Genomic DNA, 21,807 nt, shown 5'->3' with positions numbered 1-21,807 from the left:
TGACCAGACTTCATCACTAATTGGATACGGGTAGGAAGGGAAAAGAGAACAATTGCCAACTTTCTGATCTGTGGCTTGAAGGATGCAGACAATGGTATGACCAGTCTCTGAGATGGGAGAGATAGGAAAAGGGGCAAAGTTGTCTGTGAAGACAATGAGTCTGGTGAATAATCTGGGGACACCCAAATGGAGGTGTTTGGACCTGCTGCTCAGGAAGGAAGCCCGTCTGGGGAAATAGATGTGAGAGCCATTATTCTAACGGTGGTCAGTAAGCCATGGGTTCATGCCCAGAGAGAGAAGAGCAAAGATTGAAGAGAACTAGCAATCTGGTTCCAATCCCCTCACATGTGAATGGGGACAGCAGTGCTCTCTTATGACAATCCAGTGAGATCATATTTTTTTACTCATAGCATAAAGCTCAGAACACAGAAGAATCTCTCTACGTGTGGCTTTCCCTTCTCATAAACCATTTGGTTGACATCACTTTCTTAAGACAGTTCTATAATTTCACTTCTCTTTGCATGTTGAAATGTTACTTGGATTAAAGATCGATGAGGGTACATGTAGGTGCCCCAGCAGTTTTCTGAAACGGTCTTTTCTGGTGGCTGACACTCATTTTTGAGTTCTTCAGTTTGATTGTGGGCAAAAATAAGATAATAAATCGTGTATCTAATAATTCCACCAACTTGAGTTTACATTATATTCAGATGACTATAACAACTGTTAATAGGATTTTGGATTGCAATTTTAACATCCGACCTTCCTACCTTGTTATGCTTCAAAGTTATAGAATGAATGGAGCTTCAGATATGATAATAATAATAACCATCATCATTGCTCTGCCCTTAAATGAATTCCCTGGATGTGTCGTTTGGAGAGTTGTCAACATGTTACTAAGAATTCAGGAGAGTGGCATTTACCATGTTGCCCTTGTTTGCACCTTGTTCTTATAACTAAAATAAAGAGTGTTTCCAGTTTTAGGGAAGAACTGAATCAAACAGTCCCAGAAATTGGTCAAGCTTCTACTGTCAGAAACCCCGGCTACTCTCACCTGCTGTGTCTCCTACCTGTTCCCTTCTGTCACGAGTGGCTTCTCGGGGTGAGTGGTGGAGACCATGGGCATGGCTGCGTCCCCTTCTCCTTCATGCAGCAGTGGAAGGGCATCTTCTTCAGCTTGGTCAACTGACTTCCTCCTATTCCCATGATGCGATCCCCCATCAATCAAGTTCCCAAAGTTACCTGAAGAGCCAGTAGCAAGGGGAGAAGGGCCAGGTGTCAATAAGCAGAATCAGGCTGCTTGGCAGAAGGGATCCAAGTTTATGTCTTCCCAGGGCAGGGAAATAAGCTCTCAGTATGAAGGTAGAGTGATGGTCAGACCAAAGAAATAAGATTAACAATGATACTAAGCCATCATCAACATACATCTTAGGTTCTTTTTTGTAAAAATTACTTAAGTTACAAATTAACTGGATTCCATCTCCATTTCATTTTGCTCCACTGATGGAGAACTTCCCAAATATAAATCAAGACCTTCTCTGACAGAATGGTCTTTCTTGGAGTGGTTTTCCCAGATGTACATCAGTCCAGGAAGATTGCTGGGAGTTATAATAACAGCACCTATTATATGTGTGGCATGTTGCATGCATTAACTCATTAAACCCTTGCAACAGCTCCATGAGGAATTATCATTATCCCCATTTTATAGATGAAGAAACTGAGACCCAGAGAAATTAAGTGAGCCTAGGGTAAGGGAACCAGAATTAGTAGTCCAAGTCTGTCTGAATGCAAATTATACTCTTAATCCTTTTTTTTTAAGTATGAAAATAAATCTATCCCTTACATATTGACACCAGAGTGGACAAGGATTTATTCATTTCTTCCTGAGGTGCAAACCTCCAGCAGAGTGCTACCATCTTCACGTAACACACTAATTCATTTATTTAAGAGGTAGGTATAAAGTTCATGCCATGTGCCAGGCACCGTGCTTGTCTGCACTTACCAATAGAAACTTCAAAGCTAATGGGTTTATCTCCAATCCTCCGGTCAATCATGGTAGCTTCAAAAAATGCTCCAAAGAGTAAAAATTCCTCTTGTTTTTCGGGTACAATCTATAGAAAGAAAAAAATACATTAGACAGGGCTGGCTCTTTTTTTAGCAGGAGGAAGCTAAATTAGCGATGCCAACCTGGTCCAAGGTAATTTATAGAAACTTGAGTCTTGGTGTCAGCCTGGAATGGCACATAATTTCCCCTCTAATCAGACTGGCAGAAACCAGGACCTACAAATTGCAAATCCAAATTCAGCCATTTATCTAGAATGATGTAGTCGCCACCTTCTGAGCTTCAACCTGACAATCAAATTTCCTTTTATTTTAAAGGTAAGCTTGGTATACGTATCTTTCTAGGAGGCTGATTGTTCAAGGAGCATGTGTTGCTGGGACACCACATGACACAGCATCGCATTTCTGAGCGAAGAGGCTGAATGAGCTGGATTTATAGTCCGTGCTTTCTGGTTTTACCCTTGGACTTATTAAACTCAACAGAAAAAGCAATACGGTTCATTTAAGGAAATAAAGCAGTCGTGGCTTCATAGATTAAGAGCTCCCTTCAATCAAGAGCCCTGACCTCTGTTCCTCTCTCTTTTTTGAGACCCTTCCTTCACACACGAGCTTCCTGTGCTGTTGGCATCAGCAGGAAATGTTTCTATTGGCCAGAAAGTGTGGGACAGGGTGGGGACCCAGTGCTGGCTCTTAGTCACAGAGCACACACCACTCCCACCTGCCACCACTGTGTCCCTTGGCTGTAAGCCAGCCCCTTATCGCACCTTCCAGGGGCCAAGTTTACTATCTGGGAGGAGGTTAAAAACCACTCAGAGACCTGAAGGGAATGGAGGCCATAGAGCCTGGAAGAGGGACAGCAGGTTCCAAGGCCAGGCAATGCCCTCTTCAAATCCCAACTCTGCTACTTCCTAGCTGTTGACTTTGGGCAAGCCGTGTCCATTGTCCGGGTGTCATTTTCCTTGTCTGTGAAATAAACATCATAGTAGGACCTACATGGGGAAGAAATGAGATCACCCATGTGCAATACCTATTATAAAGCCTACTCATATCAATGCTGCAAGTGGCAGTCACCATAAGTATTTCAACTATAATTCATGTCTTAATCCCACCCACCCGTCAAGGTCCAACCCAAATGCCTCTTCTTCTGGAAGCATCCCTTGACTCCCTGAGTTAGAAAAATGATGATGGTAATGTTTACAGAACTCTTACTATGTGTCAGATGTGGTATTAAGAATTTTACCTACATTACCTCATGTAATTCTCATAACTATCCTAGGAGGGGGATCTTTCTATTATACCCATTTAAAGATGAAGACACTGCAATTCCATGAAAGATTAAGCTATCTGTCCAAAGTTACTAAACATGACTAATATTTATTGAGCACTTACTATGTGCCAGGCTCTGTTCTAATATGCACTTTGTTGTATTAATTCATTAAATCCTCACTGTGAGCCGATGAAGTAGAGGTTATTATTGGAAATAAACCTAAGGAGCTTATGTCACTTGCTCAAAGATTCAAACAGAGGGAATGTTTGTCCAGAGGCTGGGGCAGTAACCACTGCACCATACTGCCACATCTTAGACCCAGCTGTCTTACTTGGGAGCCCAACATTTTAATCATTATACTGCACTCACTCCAGGAAATAATAGCACTTTCTCTGTCCCTACTTATCACACTTATCACTTTCCACTTTCTGTATATTTATTTTGTATGTCTTATCTCCCTTTCTATAACCATAAATTTCATGCAGTCAGACTCTATTTTTATTCCTTCCAATGTTGAGGATTTAAAAATGAATACAAAGTTTGACCTAATGGAGAAAAGTTTTGATGGTGGTGATGAGGGTGAGTTTCGAAAGCCAGCAACATGGGATTTCATTTGTCCAGATATGCAATGAGAGTAAGGCTGCAGCAAAGGAGATTAGAGCTGGAGGACCCTGGAGAGCTAAAAAAGAAGAAGATGCTGCAAAAAAAGGATGTTACCATGTTGGTAAGGGCAAACTCTGAGCTGTTGAGGCTCTGAGAAAGGTAGAAGCCCAGTGTGGTGGTTTTAAAATATGTACACAAATTCTTGGAAAATCTTCCCCTTAAAAGGTGAAGGCTAATTCCCTGCCCCACCCCTTTCAGCATGGCCTGGACTTGCTGCTCATTTCTAACAATTAGAATGTGGCCTAAATGTCAGGGTGTGACTTCCATGGATTTGGTCATAAAAGACAGCAGTTTCTGCCTTGCTCTCTCTTGGATCACCCACTCTGGGGGAAGTCATCTTCCATGACGACACTCAAGCAGCCTATGGAAGGGTCCGTGTAATGAGGAACTGAGGCCTCCTGCCCACAGCCATGTGAGTGCGCCACATTGGAATTAGATCCTACAGCTTGAGTCAAGCCTTCAGATAACTGCTGCCCCTACCAACATCTAAATGGGAACCTCATGAGAGATTCTGAGCCAGACCCACCAAGCTAAGGTATTCCCAAGTTCCTCACCCACAGAGGAAATAAACATTTGTTTATTTTGTGCTGCTAAAGTTGGGGGTAATTTGTTATACAGCAATAGATAACTAATAAGCACAGCAAGGAACTGACCACAAACCAGAAGCCAAGATTAAGAGAGGAGGGAGGAGAAATAAGGGTTTGAATGAAATAAGGGTCTGAATTTTGCCCTCTCGTACCACGCAATAGCCAAGATGGCCCCCTGGCCTTGTAGAAAAATGGACGCTCTACCCCACATAAGTTCCCAGTCACCCTGGCTTTCTGCTAGACTTTACTTTTTCAGATGGCCTCAGCAAAATATCTTGAAGATATTGACAGGTTAAAGAAATCTTCAACTAGCCCCTTTCCACTTTGCAATCTCTGTTTAGAAAAGAATGGTTGGTCTCAACAGGGACAGATACAGGGTATATCAGTTTAGGTGGCCACTAAGCTACCCACAATTTTTGGCAAAGTCCAAAAAAAGTCAAGCAGGGTGGAGAGCTCTGAATAACCTTCCCCTGCTGGTGGGAGTAAACCATAGAAACACACTGGTAACTACAGCAACAGCCAAGGTATTGCCTGCTCACCATGGATGTGCTAAGAACTCTGCAGACCATTTTACAACTATTCCCTCATTCACTCCAGGAGGTGCCTATGACAGAGGGACCATTACCACCCCATTTTGTTGATGAGTAAACTGAAACACGGAGAGGTGTTAGTATCAGAGCCATGAATAGGACCAATCCCCAAGATTTCCAACCCTGAGCTACAACCTCTCCCCCACACTGTTTCTTAAGATTTATTAGCTCCCAGCAGTAAAATTAAGTGGCTCTTCCAAAGCTAAGGTGACCGACATACTAAAAATCCTTCCATCTGTCTAGTCTCTACTAGGAATGGACAGCTCTGGGAGACTGGCCATTACCTCCCTTCCCCATCTGCAATTATTGCCTGGATGACCTGAGAAACACACTCCCAGAGGCAGAATCATCCAAGCTATAAACTACCCAACAAAACATAAAATTCCTTCGTTTGCAACTACAAAGTACTATTGCTGAACTAAACAATTGAGAGGATATTCATGGTTTGTATTCCTCTTGGAGCCCCAGATCTCTCTACCATAACACAGAACTGGGCTAAAAGATTCTGCTGTGCATTATGTTGAATCACAAGCAAAGACAACCATTCCGTCCAGTTGTGATTTCCCGACAACCGTCGGGGCAGGAGAATAGGTTTCTCAATTTCTTTCATCCCACAGCTTGTCACCCACTCTTCCTCCTCTTCCTCCCTCATCCCACATTATCTCACATCAAGAGCGTACGCTAAGCTCACAAAACTAAACAAAAGTAGGCCACGGATAGACTGCAGTCCATCACCCCACCACCCACTCCCACCAGCTCCCCCAGAGCACTTTTATTTCTCTTTTACTTTGGTTGCCATGGGGATCCGTGTTTGGGGGGGACGCGGATGGAATGTATCGTGAGCAGATGGCTGTGATGTGAGCAGGAAGAGGAAGAGGACCAGCCCCGGAATACAGGGCTGAGCCAACACATGTTTTGCAGGGGCAGTGTCACCTCTGCGGGTCTTTGGAAGCCTGTGGCAGGTGCTGTCCCTGCTCTGGGCTCAAATCATAGACACGGTGGAGCAGTGCTCAGACCTACCTCCAGGGGCACATCGAAAGGCTCCACCTCGACCTCTGTTGAGTTGGTTTTGTCTGAAGCCTGCTGGGCTTTTCCATCATCAGTTTTGTCACCCTTGTCTTTACTTGAGCCTTTGGAAGATTTGGAGTCTTTGTCCTTTGAAGACAGCTTGAGCTCCTTGCGTGCCTTGGAGAATTTAAACTCCTGTGCCCCTCCCAAGAGGATCTCCACAGCAATCTCCACCAAAATTCTGCCCCTGAATGACACGCCTTCTCCGAAACCTTCATTCAATTCCTGGTAGTCATCTATCAGACCTTGGTTCCTGGGTGAGCCATACAGGTTAATCCAGGCAGGTCCGAATGTGGGTAGAAAGCCTGTAAAAGATACCAAGCTTTAGTTGCCTAGTTATGCTTTCAAGCTGGCTATTTTTTGCTTTATGAAAATTGGGCACATTCATTTAGAAATGTAAAATATAAAGAAAAGACAAGAGAAAATATTTACAGAATATCCTGTCACAGGGAGTTCCCTGGTGGCCTAGTGGTTAGGATTCTGGGCTTTCACTACCATGGCCCAGGTTCAATCCCTGGTTGGGAAACTGAGATCCTGCAAGTTTTGGGCGTGGCCCAAAAACAAAACAAAACAAAACCAAAAAGAATATCCCGGACTTCCCTGGTGGGACAGTGGTTTGATCCCTGGTCCGGGAAGATCCCACATGCCGCGGAGCAACTAAGCCCGTGTGCCACAACTACTGAGCCTGTGCTCTAGAGCCCGCAAGCCACAACTACTGAGCCCGCGTGCCACAACTACTGAAGCCCACGTGCCTCAACTACTGAAGCCCGTGCGCCTAGAGCCAGTGCTCCGCAACAAGAGAAGCCACCACAATGAGAAGCCTGTGCACCACAACAAAGAGTAGCCCTCGCTCGCCGCAACTAGAGAAAGCCCGTGCACAGCAACAGACCCAATGCAGCCCCCCCAAAATAAATAAATTAATTAATTTAAAAAAAGAATATCCCATCACCAAAAGCCACAACCACCATTTTGCTATAATCCTTTCTAGTCTTTCTTCCATGCATGTCTACACTTGTCTACAGTCACAGTAAGACTATGAATGCCAACTTGCATCCTCATTTGTTCACTCATTGATCAAATGTTTATTGACTCCTAACACGTGCCAGGCATCATGCTAGATACAAAACACAGAGCCCACTAGAGAATAGAGCAGATACAAACATAAAACAAATAAATATTCACATCACATTACAAATGCTATGAAGGAGATATATCTTGGGCAGCAAGGACAAAAAACAGGCTGGTGTGACGTGGAGAGAGGAGTTAGGCAGAGAGAGAGGAGAGAGAATTCTGGGCAGAGGGAAGAGCACATGGCAGTTGGAAAGGGGCTTGGAGATAGAAGGAACTGGAAGAGAAAGCCAATGTGGCTGGAGTCCAGAGAGTGAGCGGGTGAGAAGAGTTTGGAGAGGTGAGCAGGTCTCAGGAGGCTTGATAAGGATTTTGGACTTTATCCTAGAAATTACGGGAATATTTTAGAGGGGTTTAAGCAAAGATGAGACCTAACCGGTTGTGTGTTTTTAAGATCACCCTGTTTGCTATGTGACGGGTTCTAAGAATGGATGTGGGCTGCTGTATATAAAATGGGTAACCAACAAGGACCTACTGTATCGCACAGGGAGCGCTGCTCAATATTATGTAACAACCTAAATGGGAAAAGAATTTGAAAAAGAATAGGTACATGTATATGTATAACTGAATCACTTTGTAGTACACCTGAAACTAACCCAACATTGTTAATTAACTACACTCCGATATAAAATAAAAAGTTAAAAAACAGCTAAATAAAGTGCTAGGGCAAGTCCCGAATCAGTTATCTTCATAGGTGGAAACAGAAGTCCATGCTGGTTTGATTTCGTTTTGCTTTGTGTTTTGTTTTGCATTTGTTTAGTTTCCTGTTTTAGTACCACGTTTCTGTCAAGACTTTAGCTTTTCCCCTAAAATAGAAATAAATAAGTAAATAAATAAATGAATAAATAAACAAAAATTAAAAAAAAAAAAAGAATGGATGTGGGCACACTGGTTCAGGCACCAGTTCTTCATCAAAACTCAAGACATGGGCTTCCCTGGTGGCGCAGTGGTAAAGAATCTGCCTGCCAATGCAAGGGACACGGGTTCGAGCCCTGGTTCGGGAAGATCCCACATGCAGCAGAGCAACAAAGCCCGTGCGCCACAACTACTGAGCCTGCGCTCTAGAGCCCGCAAGCCACAACTACTGAAGCCCCTGCGCCTAGAGCCCGTGCTCGGCAACAAGAGAAGCCACCGCAACGAGAAGCCCACGCACCGCAATGAAGAGTAGCCCCTGCTTGCCGCAACTGAACAAACATCACGCACAGCAACAAAGACCCAACACAGTCATAAATAAATAAAATAAATAAATTTTTAAAAATTTATATTAAAAAAAAACTGAAGACAGGGGTGGCTTGGACCAGGGTGATGATAGTGGAGATTGAGAGAAGTAAATATTCTGAGATATGTTCTAAATGTAGAACTGAAAAGACCTGGTGATCTTAACTTACTCTTAGCATAAGTAGTTTCCCTTCTTAATACAGAGCATCTGGGAAAATATACAGTGTCTATGCAAACATCTCTTTGACAACAGAATATTCCATTTTGACAGGCAGTATATAGCATGGTGGTCCTGAGCTTGACTGCCTGGGTTCAAATCTCAACTCTCAGGTCTGCTATTTTCAAGCTGTGGAAGTTTTTTAACTTCCCAATGCCACGGTTTCCTCAACTGTAAAATGGGGGTGATAATAGTACCTATCTCACCCATCAGGATTAAAAGAGATAATACTAAGTGCTTCACACAAGTCTTTAAGAGATGTCTAGAATATTAGCCATTACTCTTAATAAGTATATATATCATAATTTGCTTAACAATCCCCCCGCTTTTTGACGAGGAAAAGTTTCCATATGCATTATTGTTATCAATAGTTTTATGCCTGAAAACTTCCATTTCCCTCCCCCGTCCCCCTCCCATGGCCCCCGATGTCTACTTTTTAAACCATTGTTATACATCTCCCTGAGCCCATCAAGATGTTTCTGAAAAGTTGTGGGTAATGTGTTTTGGTTTTTTTAAAATTTATTTATTTTTGGCTGCGTTGGGTCTTCGTTGCTGTGTGTGGGCTTTCTCTAGCTGCAGTGCGCGGGCTTCTCATTGCGGTGGCTTCTCTTGTTACGGAGCACGGGCTCTAGGTGCATGGGCTTCAGTAGTTGCAGCACGCAGGCTCAGTAGTTGTGGCTCGCAGGCTTAGTTGCTCCACAACATGTGAATCTACCCGGAACAGGGCTCGAACCCGTGTCCCCTGCATTGGCAGGTGGATACTTAACCACTGTGCCACCAGGGAAGTCTGTGGGTAACATGTTTATGTCTGGTTGAGAAATCCTGTAGGTGGACAGAGTGTGCTTTCTGCATAAAGAAATCCTGTGGCAAATCCTCCCACATCATGAATATTTAAACAGTAGATATTTATTAAGGCCTTTCTATGGTGTCACTCTGTGCAGGGCACAAAAATGTGTAAATCTCGTTCTCTGCTTAAGCCAAGCCTTCAGTATAATGTGTATGTGTGTATGTATATATATACATATATATACATACACACAAACATACACACATATACACAAATATATACATTGATCAATGCAAATTTGTAGTGCAGAGGAAGACTGCATTGGGATTTAAAAAAGGGAAGGTAGATTGAGGTATTTAGAGAATTATCAGATATGAATTTAGGTTTTATAAATAAAGAGCTTTATCTTGGGTGAAAACTCCTTTGCCTGACTCAGTGGATTAGCTGGACTCTCCATTCTGGCCCTGGCTTTCTGAGTGCAGAGTAAGCAGGACCTCCCTGAAATACTCATGCTCTTGAGTTCCCATTGTGAGTTGAGGGCACCATATTTTTTGGACCATTTAAACAAGTAAAAACCAGGACTTCCGTGGTGGCGCAGGGTTAAGAATCTGCCTGCCAATGCAGGAGACACAGGTTCGAGCCCCGGTCTGGGAACGTCCCACACGCCATGGAGCAAGTAAACCTGTGCACCCACAACTACAGAGCTTGCGCTCTAGAGCCCGCAAGCCACAACTACTTAGCCCACGTGCCACAACTACTGAAGCCCGCACGCCTAGAGCCCGTGCTCCGTAACAAGAGAAGCTACCTCAATGAGAAGCCCGTGCACCGCAACAGAGTAGCCTCTGCTCACCGCAACTAGAGAAAGACTGCGCGCAGCAACGAAGACCCAACGCAGCCAAAAGTAAAAATAAATAAATAAATAAATAAATATTTTAAAAAAATAAATAAACACGTAAAAACCTTTCTTAGCTTGTGAGCCATACAAAAATACGTGGTCGTCCAGATGTGGTCCATGGATCACAGTTTGCCAACCTCTTATCTAATCTAAACTCTTCATTTTTCAATTAAGAAACCTAAGGCCCAGAGAGAGGGAGTGACTTCCTCAAGGACACACAGCAATGTTCCTGGAAGACATGGGACAGGGAACAAGCCTCGTGGTTCCCAGAGTCTGGCTCTGTTCACCACCCTGAACCAACCCAAGCCACAGACCACACAGAGGATGGAAGGTGCCTAAGACATTGTCTGCTCCAACCCTCTCTTTTTGAAGATGAAGGCTCTAAATCAATCATTTGGAGACCCTATCGCCAAGTCAGACATGTGAGGCCTTACCTTTATCTCCATCCTGTTCATTGGAGATTTTCTTCAAGTCGATGAAATGGGTTGCCAGCACTATATCATGCATGCTGCCTTCATCCCATACCTGGATTTTTACCCTCCGACACAGGGGAGGAAACATTTCCTTGAAGACCACCTGTTCGTGCCACACAGGATCGGCACAGTTCTTCTGCACCGTGGTTCGCCCCTAAAAACAAAGCCAGGAAAATGTGAGCCATGGAAGGAAATGGAAGAGGCCCTTGACCGACTAAAGAAAACTCTTCACACCAGCTGGAAATATAAAGTGAGTTGCCAAAAATAATGAACCTGCTTCCACCGACACCCATGAAAATCAGTTACACCCCATGAACATTATTGATGTCCTATTCTGTGCCAGACACTGTGCTGGGCATCTGGGACAAAGGTGAGTTGTCACAGATCCTGCCCTCAGGAAGTTCTCATCATCCACTGGGTTGGGGTGAAATTGACACCTGTGTTATGAAGGAGTTCCATGCATCTCCAGGAATGCAGCAGATATAGTTAGAGCCTGACTTCATGTTTTATAAAAGTTGGACCTGGTGCAAATCCCTTCCCTAGTCTGGACCTCAGTTTCCTCGCCATATAATGGAGGTGGTGTCCTATATGGGGGTTATATACGTCCTATATATGCCAGTGGGATCCAAGCTAGAAATAGTCCAAGGTTCACCCTGCCAAGGGGAGGGGCCGGGTGGAGACAACATGTGTGTCAGCTGAAGCTTCCAAGTCCAGCCAACCAGGATTAAGCTCTGACCATGTGCCCAGGCCCTAGCACTTCCAATGGCTCTTGAGCAGGGAACAGCTGGGAACAGGGATGTCCAGGCTTACACAGGACAAGGACTAGCTGGGTAGATTGTAGAGCAGATTGAAAGGGCGGTGGGAATCCTCTGGGGACTGGGGACTGGGCAACAGCTCAGAGAAGCAGCCAGAGGTGAGGAAGGAGGCCTGCCTGCCTGGGTGCTGAACCGTGATCCCCCCCCTCACTTCTCTCCACGAGCTCCAACGCTGAGGGAGTGGGTGACCCTCCACTACTTTCCTGCCATGTGATGTAAAGCCTTTTTGTGACAACCTTCCTCTCTCTGGGCACTTCCTCATTTTGACTTTAACTTAATGTCATTTGACCAGCAGTGTCCTGGGTAAAGAACAGGATTCCAATCCAGGTCTGCCAGGATTGGTGATGACCCTTCCTCACCGTCTGCCCAGCAAAGGAGACCTCCACAAAGGGATCCACGAGGTCCTTACTGTCACCCACAAATGCTTTGGTGATGTTCGCCATGATGCTGGAGTTCATTTTGGGCAGCCCTTCGGCTTTGTAGAGTCTCACGTAGAATCTGGCCCAGGGTCTCTCTGATGGAAACCCTTGTGGGATCAAAAGGTTCCTTGGGGGGGGACAAAAATAAGACATAAAAATGCTTTCTCACTTGAAAGAGTAGAGAGAAAAGGTAGAGGCAATTTGGGGGCAGAAGGAAGAATTCTGATACAGGAGAAAAATCTGAAAAGATAGGATTCATCGCTAAAATGAGTTTCCTTTCTAGTGTAAATGACAGCACAGGGTATGAATAGAGTGAATGCAGTACTCCAATAAAAATTAATTTTAAAAAACTAGAGTGAATGCAAACTCGTTCAGGCCCTGGAATTAAAGAATAAACACTTAAAAGAGGCGCATAAAGTCTTCCCATTTTACAAGCTAGTGGCTGACATTATTCTTCCTTCAAAGAAAAATCAACTAAATTCAGATTAATAGGATAGGCTCAGGAATAGCTTATCTATTATGGGTTATTATAGGAAGACAGGCTGTTCTTGTCCTAGAAGCTGACCTCCCAAAGGATAGTGACGCCTTTGATAAGACACATCGTGGTGCCTCTGATAGAGCAGAATCCCCAGTGGACAGGCCTTGAACTTGGAAGTTCTGGTGAACCCGTAAGGAAAGGGAGAAGAAAGAGACACGGAAATCGGGACATGTCATTTCTCTTGCATGGTCCTCGATGGACCTGTCTCACTTTTCTATTTGCTCCTTGGCATCAGAGGTTTTGGGATTGCGCTTTAAGACATCTCCTTTCCCAGTCACGCTGATGTCACACTTCAGGTACCCCTTCGTGCCAGTCCTGATGTTGCCAGGGTCCATGAGCAGGGCCCACTTGTCAGAGAACTGATGACCTGCAAAACGTCCTGACAGCTCAGATATCCGGCACTGATGCACCCCGACGCTCCACCCATTTCTCTTCCAACCCAAAGCCTCCCCACCCTCTACTCCCCAGGAGGGGCCAGCTCATCACAGTTCTTTCCAAGTCTCGTGCTGCCTCTCTCTCCTCCTTTCCTTCCTCTCCTCTCTTCCTACCCACTTCTCCATCTTTTTCTCCAAGCTGCCACAGGGATTTGGGAAGCCTTCAACGTGGTGGAAATTGCCTGGATGGGAGTCTAGCTTTGACCGGAGAGGAGGACATTAATGCAGTGTAGAAGCCACACATGATTTCACAGGCCATAAACGCTGCTCATGGATCTTTTTGTTTGACCTACACGGTGATCCCAAACTTCAAAACTCTTACAAAATCTAGACTTCAGGCTTATCTTTTTAAAAACTGTTAGATCTGGCCACACGGAGCCCACATTTCCACACGACTGTAGGTGGTAAGGAGCTGAGTAGATGCTACTCCTTCCACAGGGGTTGTGAGCCCCGCCCCCCATTTCCCATAGCCTCCGTCACCCCTGACTGCATTAAACCCAGCCTACTGCACTCAGCAATGCTCACTGCCGGGCCCCCTTGGGGTCATGTGAGTTGGAATCACTGTTGAAGAGAAGGGGCCTTTCATGAGAAGATCTATGTGTGTTGTTGGTTCTGTTACTCATTAGCTCTTGACCTTGGACAAACTACCTAGCTCCTCTGGCAAATCAGGGATAATAATAATAATTACAGCAAACCCACGTATGGCGTGTCACAGTCATTATTCTGTGCTAGATCCTATAAAGTGCTTATGCATATATTCACTTATGTATATATTCACTTAATCCTCCAACAACCCTATAAGGAGGTGCTATTTTATCCCCATTTTTACAGAAGAGGAAACTGCAGCACAGAGAAGTCAAGTTATTAACCCAAGGTTGCACAGCTAGGAAAGAGCAGAGTGGAATTTGAAGCCAGACAATCTGGCCCCAGAGTCCATATTCTTAACTTCCACACCCTTCCAACTTTCCTTCTTGTGTCTCGCAGCAGTAAATTGGACAGAATTTGTGAAAAAAGTTTTTAAACTGCTCAGACGTGTGAACATATAAGATATTTTTATCATTAGATTGTGAACTTTGAGTAAAAGAGCCATGTCTTGCTCCACTTTTTAAAACTGGTTCTCAGTGTTATTGAATAAATGGATACATGGAAGAACGCATAAACTAACTGAGCTTCAGGTGTCACAGTAAGAGAAGACTAACAGAGAGAGATTGGGAGGCAATGCTTTCTCACCAGGTTGGTTGTACACGGTCCCCAGGTCCACTTTGAAGGAGCCGATCAGTACACCTCCTATCAGCTTGTGGTGAAAGACCTGGGGAGAGATGGAGCGGTGAGTCCGGCAACACTAGATTTCTCTCTGAGGATAAATCTGTGAAATGGGTTCATGACAAACCCATTCAAAGAGGATTCTAGGCCTTGAACCTTGTCTGGCCTTCACACTTATCTGGAACACAGTGACATTTGGTTATCAAACCTCAGCGCTGGCTGTACAGGGCGTCCAAAGTATTGCAGCTGTACCTCATCTCCTAGCAGGATTTCAGCTAATTTTCTATTGAAGGATGCCTATCGAATCTCACTGCCTAAAACGTGTTTTTTGCTTGTTTGTCTGTCTGTTTGTTTGTTTGTTTGTTTGTAGCCAAAATGAACTCTAGGGCAGCCCACTCTTCAAACCCATCTCTGCCTTTTGAAATGCTATCCATCTTTAAATGCCCAGAGCAAATGCTGCCTCCTCCAAGCAGCCCTCCCTGATCCTCCACAAATGAAAGTATTCCCTTTCTCTCCTAAAATCCCACAACACTTTGCTCACAACTTTCTCAGAGAACTCATCCTTATTGCCTTGAGACGTTTTGGACGTGTACAATAGTCAGAACAAAGGAGGCTGTCATCCTCAATATTTTGTCTGATTAGAAGTCAGTAGAGTGCCTGGCTGGTTACAGCAGCACATTTTTATGTTAATGCTATTAAGATTAGGAAGTTCTAAAGGAAGCTGGGAGAGCTGGGCCTGGGTCCAGAAGTCACATTGCATGAAAAATTGCTGAAGAATCAGGAGTAGTTTAACTTTTAACCCAGAAAAGAGAAAACTGAGAGTGTGGAAGAAGAGCAATGGTAACTCAAGTGTCTTCAACTTGAAAATACTGCCATCTAGAAGAGGGAGTAGGATCCCTGTGTGGTTCCCAAGCTACAGGAAGAGAGATTTCAGCTCACTATAAAGGCAATTTTTATAACAGAACTTCCCAGCAATGGAATGGGCAACTCTAGAAGTAGTGACCTCCCCATCTCTGGATATAATCAAGTAGTGCCCAAGAACCCCATGTCACGTGTCCTGGAGGTGGTGGAGAGGGATTCCTACGCCAGCTGGAAGTTGGACTAGATGGTCTCTGAGGCTTCCTTCTAACTGTAAAATTCTATGAGTTCCTTGATTCAAGTACAGTTTCCTACCTTCTTCTACCCACCACATGGCCTTGTTCATAATAAACACTCAGTAAACATTCAGTGAGTTAATGAGTGATTGACTAATTGAATGATGGATGAGTGAGAGACTTTTGTAGCTTCTGAACAGATCCTTTTGAAAGAGGCAGTAAGAAACAATAAATTCAATTGATTTCAAAAAATGAAGAAAATGAGAGCCCTTCCCAGCTCCCTTCCCACTCTTCCTCCCTTGTCCAAAGTCTGCAAGGGTGTTAGAGAACAAAGGGGAAGTAAGGACAGTTTGGCTTCAGTTGAGGAGCTATTTAAGTCCACAGGCACAAAACTCACCTCAAACCCCTCATGCTTAGAGTTGCTACTGCAGCTTCCCAAAGCCCTGAGCAAGAACACGAGCCGAACTCAAGCTCTCTTCTCAGATCAAAGGCATCTCGGTCCCTATGGGCATAATGAGCCAGAGCCCCAGACGGATCTTGAAATAACAGGAGGCCTCCTCAAATCACCCACCCAGTGTGAACACCAGGCAGCGCTGGTGTGGTCAGGCATCAGGTTACAAGAACAAGGGCCTCTCACACACAGACAGAAGGGGGCCCTGCATGCCTGGGGCCGCTGTCAAGGGAAGATGGTCTCTGGCACCACCAGGGTCTGCTACAGCCTGGCTGTCCCAGCAGCATTTGCTTATAGCACTGGCCCCCTTCTCCCACATGGAATTTTTTCTGGACATGCTAACTTTTGGTTCATGGACTAACAGAAAACTTATATTAAACACTCCCTTTTCAAGGGTAGTTTTCCCTTTAAAATCTTCAGTCTCTATCCCCAAGTGTCTTTTAGGGAGACCAAAGTATTCTTTTCTTCCAAGTGAGAAGAACAGAGATAGGCAATACCAGATTTGATCCTCTGCTAAAAATCCACTTGCCCCGCAGAGGGTCATGACCCTTGTCTATGATGCCATATAAAACCTAGCTATTGGACTTCCCTGGTGGCGCAGTGGTTAAGAATCCTCCTGCCACTGCAGGGGACGTGGGTTCCATCCCTGGTCCAGGGAGATCCCACATGCCATGGAGCAACTAATCCCATACTCCACAGCTACTGAGCCTGTGCTCCAGAGCCTGCGAGCCACAACTACTGAGCCCACGTGCCACAACTATTGAAGCACACGCACCTAGAGCCTGTGCTCTGCAGCAAGAGAACCCACCGCGATGAGAAGCCCGCGCACCTCAACGAAGAGTAGCCCCCACTCGCTGCAACTAGAGAAAACCCACACGCAGTAACAAAGACCAAACACAGCCAAAAATAAATAAATTAATTAATTTTTAAAAAACCCTAGCTATTAACTATTCATCTGCACTCTAGACAGTCCTCTAGGAGCCTGTTATAAAGCCGATCCCACAAACAGGTGGTTGCCTGAGTGATGTAATAAGACACCCTGGGCAATGTCCCAGGTCCTGAAATATCTTCTCACCACCTGTCATCACGCCTGAAATTCACGTGTGAAGAATGTTTGGCTCCTAGTGACTTTTCATTCCTCAAGAGTCACATTCTTCAAGTACCCCCGGGAAAGAGAATATCATGATTCCACTATTACCTAAGCCTTAATGTACGACTTATATATAATATGCATACATATAATGTAATGTAATATAATATAATATAATTTATACAATAGAGATTGAGTGGGTGATAATGGCAGGCAAGGAAGTCTTCAAGACAAGTTTTGCCATCTTCATAACTCTGATCAGGGTTGGTGTCACTGTTCAAAACATTTCCTCGTTCTCCACACGTCTTATGTTGTCACATAAAGTAGGAATTCTGTTCTCTCAGAATTTATTGGGAAGAGAGCACCTACCCTTCAACCCCCCTGCCCATCCCCACCACTTGAAGGCATACACACTCCCACTGTCCTCTTCATGGGAGAAGCAGAGATTTCTCAGACTGGTGAGATGGATGCACTGAGCCATCCGCAGCTCTCTGTTCATTTACTGAGTGGTGAGAAGTTGGCAGTGATCCCGGTTGGCCTGCCCTACCCTCATTTGGACTGATGCGGCTTCAACACGGGCACTTTCCTTCTCATTCCTGCCCTCTACATGGTGGGCCAACCTAGTAAGGCACCTGTGTGGACCAGGAAGCTCTCTCCATCTCTACTCCTCAGACTTGATCTGTGGAGACAGGAAATCACCCGGCAGGGCTGAGGAAGGCTCTTCGTAGCAGACCCAACTCCCCGTGGGCAGGTCCTGATGTTTACACTCAGAGGCAACTATTAAGACTCCAAATGGCAACCACTTGCTCCAAATCACATTTTCCGACTCAGCATTATTGATATATTGGGTTGCTTCCTGCTTCTTGTTCCTGTTTCTCTATTTATTACCAAATAGGAGGGGAATGGGAGCGTGTGACTCATTATTGTTAATGTGGCTATCACCCCAAGAGAGAAATACTAACATTTGCTTGATAAAAAGAAAGAAATCAACTCAAAATGGCAATCTATTAAGATGTCATTTATACTTCACATATATATTTCACATTCTCACATTAGTAAGCTACACAGTGGCTTGATGGTAGCTTACAACTTGCTTCCAGCAAGTATAGAACCTTTCTTGAGACTGTTTTCCTTCCCAGATGCCTCTGCACTGATTATTTCAAGTTCTATCCTGTTGGTTTCAAACTCAAAAACCCACACTCACACTCCTGAATCTATTCATCCCTAAACAGACTGAGCTGCCCTAGAGAGTTCCCAAAGCCTAGAATCTCTTCCACCTCCCCTCACCCCCACCAGCAATGATATACTTACTGAGATTTTGATGATCTTGTCAAAAAGATGTAATTGGGGCCCAATGAAGTCGAAGACAAAGTACTGGAAAACATAAAGTTCATTCTGACCATAACTTCCTGGCTTGCATGTAAGAACTCTGTTCTTGGAATAGATTTAGATCTGCATTTGTCTAACAAATTGCTGCAAGGTTCTCAATGATATAACTGTATCATCAATTGATTGGCCCTCCCCTATTGAAAGTCATTTAATTTGTTTTCAATTTTTTTCAAATAGAAAAAGAAAGACTATCACCAATTATATCTTTACACAACATATTTGTAAGTTTTCCTCTAAAATGGACATGAGAATTAGAATTGTTGGGTCATGGTTTGTGTGCCTGTAAATTTTTAGTAGCTAGCATAAATTTTTTTTCCAAAGGAGCTAAGCCACTTTACATTCCCACTGGCAGCATATGAAAATAGCCATTCCCTTGCCAACCATTGAATTTTAAATTCTTTTACACTTATCTATCTATCTATCTACCTATCTATTTATTTGTTGCCTATATATAATGATGAGTGAAAGTATATCACAGTGTGGTTTTAATTTGGAGTGAACTTGATTAAAATTTGATTTTCTCAGGATTTTTCAGCTTCAAACATCCCTGCGAAATTCCCAAGATTGACCAGGGAAAGAATGAAAAGAAATTATGGGTAAGGGAGATTTCTAATTTGAGGAAAGCAATTGAATTCTAGAGTTGAAGAAAATATATAGACTGCTCTCCATATTCTACAGTTAAAAAGACTGAAGATGAAAGAATGTAAAAGACATGCCTGGAGTCATATAGCTAGTTATCGCTGGGCTGGGGACCAAAGCTGAGTTCTCCTGAAGTTTTCATAAAAGGAATTCAAGTGCTAGATGTTTCACCACTGGAACTTTATTGAGTGCCTCCCAAATGTCAGGTGGGAGGCTCCTCATGTAGAAAACTGGTGTGGTGCTTTGCTGTGGGTTGTGTGTTTTGAGGACTGATGGGGTTGGGGGAGGCCGGTAGGAAGTTGTTTCATGGATTGTTTTGTGTTTGAGCTGCAGGATGGAGAAATGACACAAGGACATTAGAGATGAAAATGACGGCAGTAGGAAAGGGAGAAGTGACCACTAACAGCCTGCTGTTAAAGGCAACACAGAAAAACCAAAACGTGAAAGCTGAAAGATGTCATCATATACCATAATGAGACCTTCAAAGTGGCCGTCCTTCAATATCAATGAAAAGTTACGTTATGTTCAGTGTCTCCTGTTTAAGAGAACAGGAAACTATGTATAACATTTCAGGAAGTTTTTCATATATATGTTCAAACTTTTTAAGCACTTCGGTGTTCAGAATTTCTTTTATGTGCAAAACACTTGCATGAATTTCTTCATTCTCTGGTGTATGAGATGCTGGGGGTTCCTTTGGACCAATAAATTAGTTCTAATGTTTATTGCCTTCCACTGAGTTTCACATACAGTATTTCAGACTTAGCTGCCTCACATATGTTCCCTGGACCTCTGAACCCACACACATTTTTCTAGCTGGGAAATATTCCCCGGCCTCTACTAACTGGTTCCTTCAACATCTGATGACCTTTGGGCTTGAAAAATTAGAGTCCAAATCTGTAACAAAGATTTTTAATTCAACTTCTTTGTTTTTACTTGATTTCCCAATGATTACACTTAGCCTAGTTGAATGTCATTTAGATCCAGGACTTGTATGCACAAAGCAAACATTAATATAATCGTCAACAAATCTGTAGAGCTTTGCAGTTTTAAAGCATTTTCATGCACGTTATTTCATATCACATTCAGGCCGAAAGATGTTATGGAGGTGAGGCGTAGAACAGAAAGGAGAAAACTGTCACTTAAACACATCGTAAAAGTCTCAGAGGCAAGAATGATAAAGAGGAAAGGGGTTAACAGCTCAAATGTGATTTGGGAATTTTCTATATATTTTATTATGCATACTCTCTCTGCCTGCCTTTTCAATTACTACTCTCATTAAAAAATTAATTAAGAGTTTACTGCAGTTTTTGACATTCATGGTGTTGAAGTGCCTAGGGGGGAACAAGTACTCTTGCACACTGTTAGTTGGAGTACAAATTGTTACCTTTTTGGAGGGCAATGTGGTCATATCAAATTTTAAATGCATATACTCTTCACTGTAGTTATGCCATTTAAATATCATTATAAGTAGTACCCAAAGGCTGAAAAAAAATTTAATATCCATCAATGAGAGATTGGTTTAGTAAATTATAATGTATCAATGCAATGGAAAACTCTACAGCAAAGAAGGGAAAATGAGATTGAACTATATGTCTTTTTTTTATATGTATATAAATTTACTTATTTACTTTTTTGGGGGGGGGGCTGTGTTGGGTCTTTGTTGTTGCGCGTGGGCTTTCTCTAGTTGCGGTGAGCGGGGACTACTACTCTTCACTGCGGTGTATGGGCTTTTCATTGCGGTGGCTTCTCTTGCTGTGGAGCACGGGCTCTAGGCATGCGGGCTTCAGTAGTTGTGGCTCGCGGGCTCTAGAGCTCAGGCTCAGTAGTTGTGGTGCACGGGCTTAGTTGCTCTGCGGCATGTGGGATCTTCCCGGACCAGGGCTCGAACCCGTGTCCCCTGCATTGGCAGGAGGAGTCTCAACCACTGCGCCACCAGGGAAGCCCTGAACTATATGTCTCGATACAGACTAATCTCCAAGATACATTGTTTTGTGAAAAGACCGAGGTCCAGGACAGTGTGTATAGAATGCTACCATTTGGCTACAGTATCTGTTTGTATTCTTATGCAGGCCTGGAATATCTCTGCAAAGGATACACAAATGCCTGGGGAGAATGGCTGTCTCCAGGGAGGGGCACTAAGGGATTAGATAGAGATCAAAGATCAGGGGGAAACACATATATCGTATATATTTTCACATATATCATTTTAAACTCTGTATCTCTGACCATTTTTAAAAACTGTTTAATCTTTTTATTTAAAAACAAGAATTTAGTGTGTATAAATTTAGAAGCTTTGTGTCTCTCTTTGATGCTTTCCTTTACAATTTTTGCACTGCTTAGAAAAATATCACTGTTGTACTTTCCAACACAGCATGCCTATTTCAAAATTAATAATTAAATTTTCAATGTTTCTGCTATGCAAAAGAATGTATATCTTCTCACTAACCAGCACATTTATTGACTATAAACTCAGAGCTTATGACAGATGAAGACGAGTTTATAAGAAATTGGTAGAAGCACTACGGGAAACAGTATGGAGGTTCCTTAAAAAATTAAAAACAGAACTACCATAGGATCCAGCAATTCTACTTCTGAGTATTTATCTGAATAAAACAAATACACTAATTTGAAAAGGTACATACATCCCTATGTTCATTGCAGCATTATTTACAATAGCCAAGATATGGAAGCAACCTAAGTGTCCATCAGCAGATGAATGGATAA

General features: G+C 43.5%; 1 protein-coding gene across 1 annotated transcript in view; it reads right to left on the bottom strand.

Moving 5' to 3' along the window:
* The window catches only part of FER1L6 (fer-1 like family member 6), a 120,667-nt gene that overhangs the window by 90,482 nt on the left and 8,378 nt on the right, over window positions 1-21,807 (bottom strand). Inside the window, exons 5-12 of the mRNA XM_068525619.1 lie at window positions 18,367-18,429; window positions 14,388-14,466; window positions 12,934-13,090; window positions 12,126-12,312; window positions 10,913-11,105; window positions 6,186-6,538; window positions 2,000-2,108; window positions 1,068-1,239 (exon numbers count right to left, since the gene is read on the bottom strand). Coding sequence (XP_068381720.1) covers window positions 1,068-1,239; window positions 2,000-2,108; window positions 6,186-6,538; window positions 10,913-11,105; window positions 12,126-12,312; window positions 12,934-13,090; window positions 14,388-14,466; window positions 18,367-18,429 — 1,313 coding nt within the window. The remainder of the gene's footprint in view (window positions 1-1,067; window positions 1,240-1,999; window positions 2,109-6,185; window positions 6,539-10,912; window positions 11,106-12,125; window positions 12,313-12,933; window positions 13,091-14,387; window positions 14,467-18,366; window positions 18,430-21,807) is intronic.

Source organism: Eschrichtius robustus, chromosome 17 (assembly GCF_028021215.1).
Source record: "Eschrichtius robustus isolate mEscRob2 chromosome 17, mEscRob2.pri, whole genome shotgun sequence".
NCBI lineage: Eukaryota > Metazoa > Chordata > Mammalia > Artiodactyla > Eschrichtiidae > Eschrichtius > Eschrichtius robustus.
The sequence above is the reverse complement of the archived record's forward strand: the minus strand, read 5'-3'. Positions and strand labels throughout refer to the sequence as shown.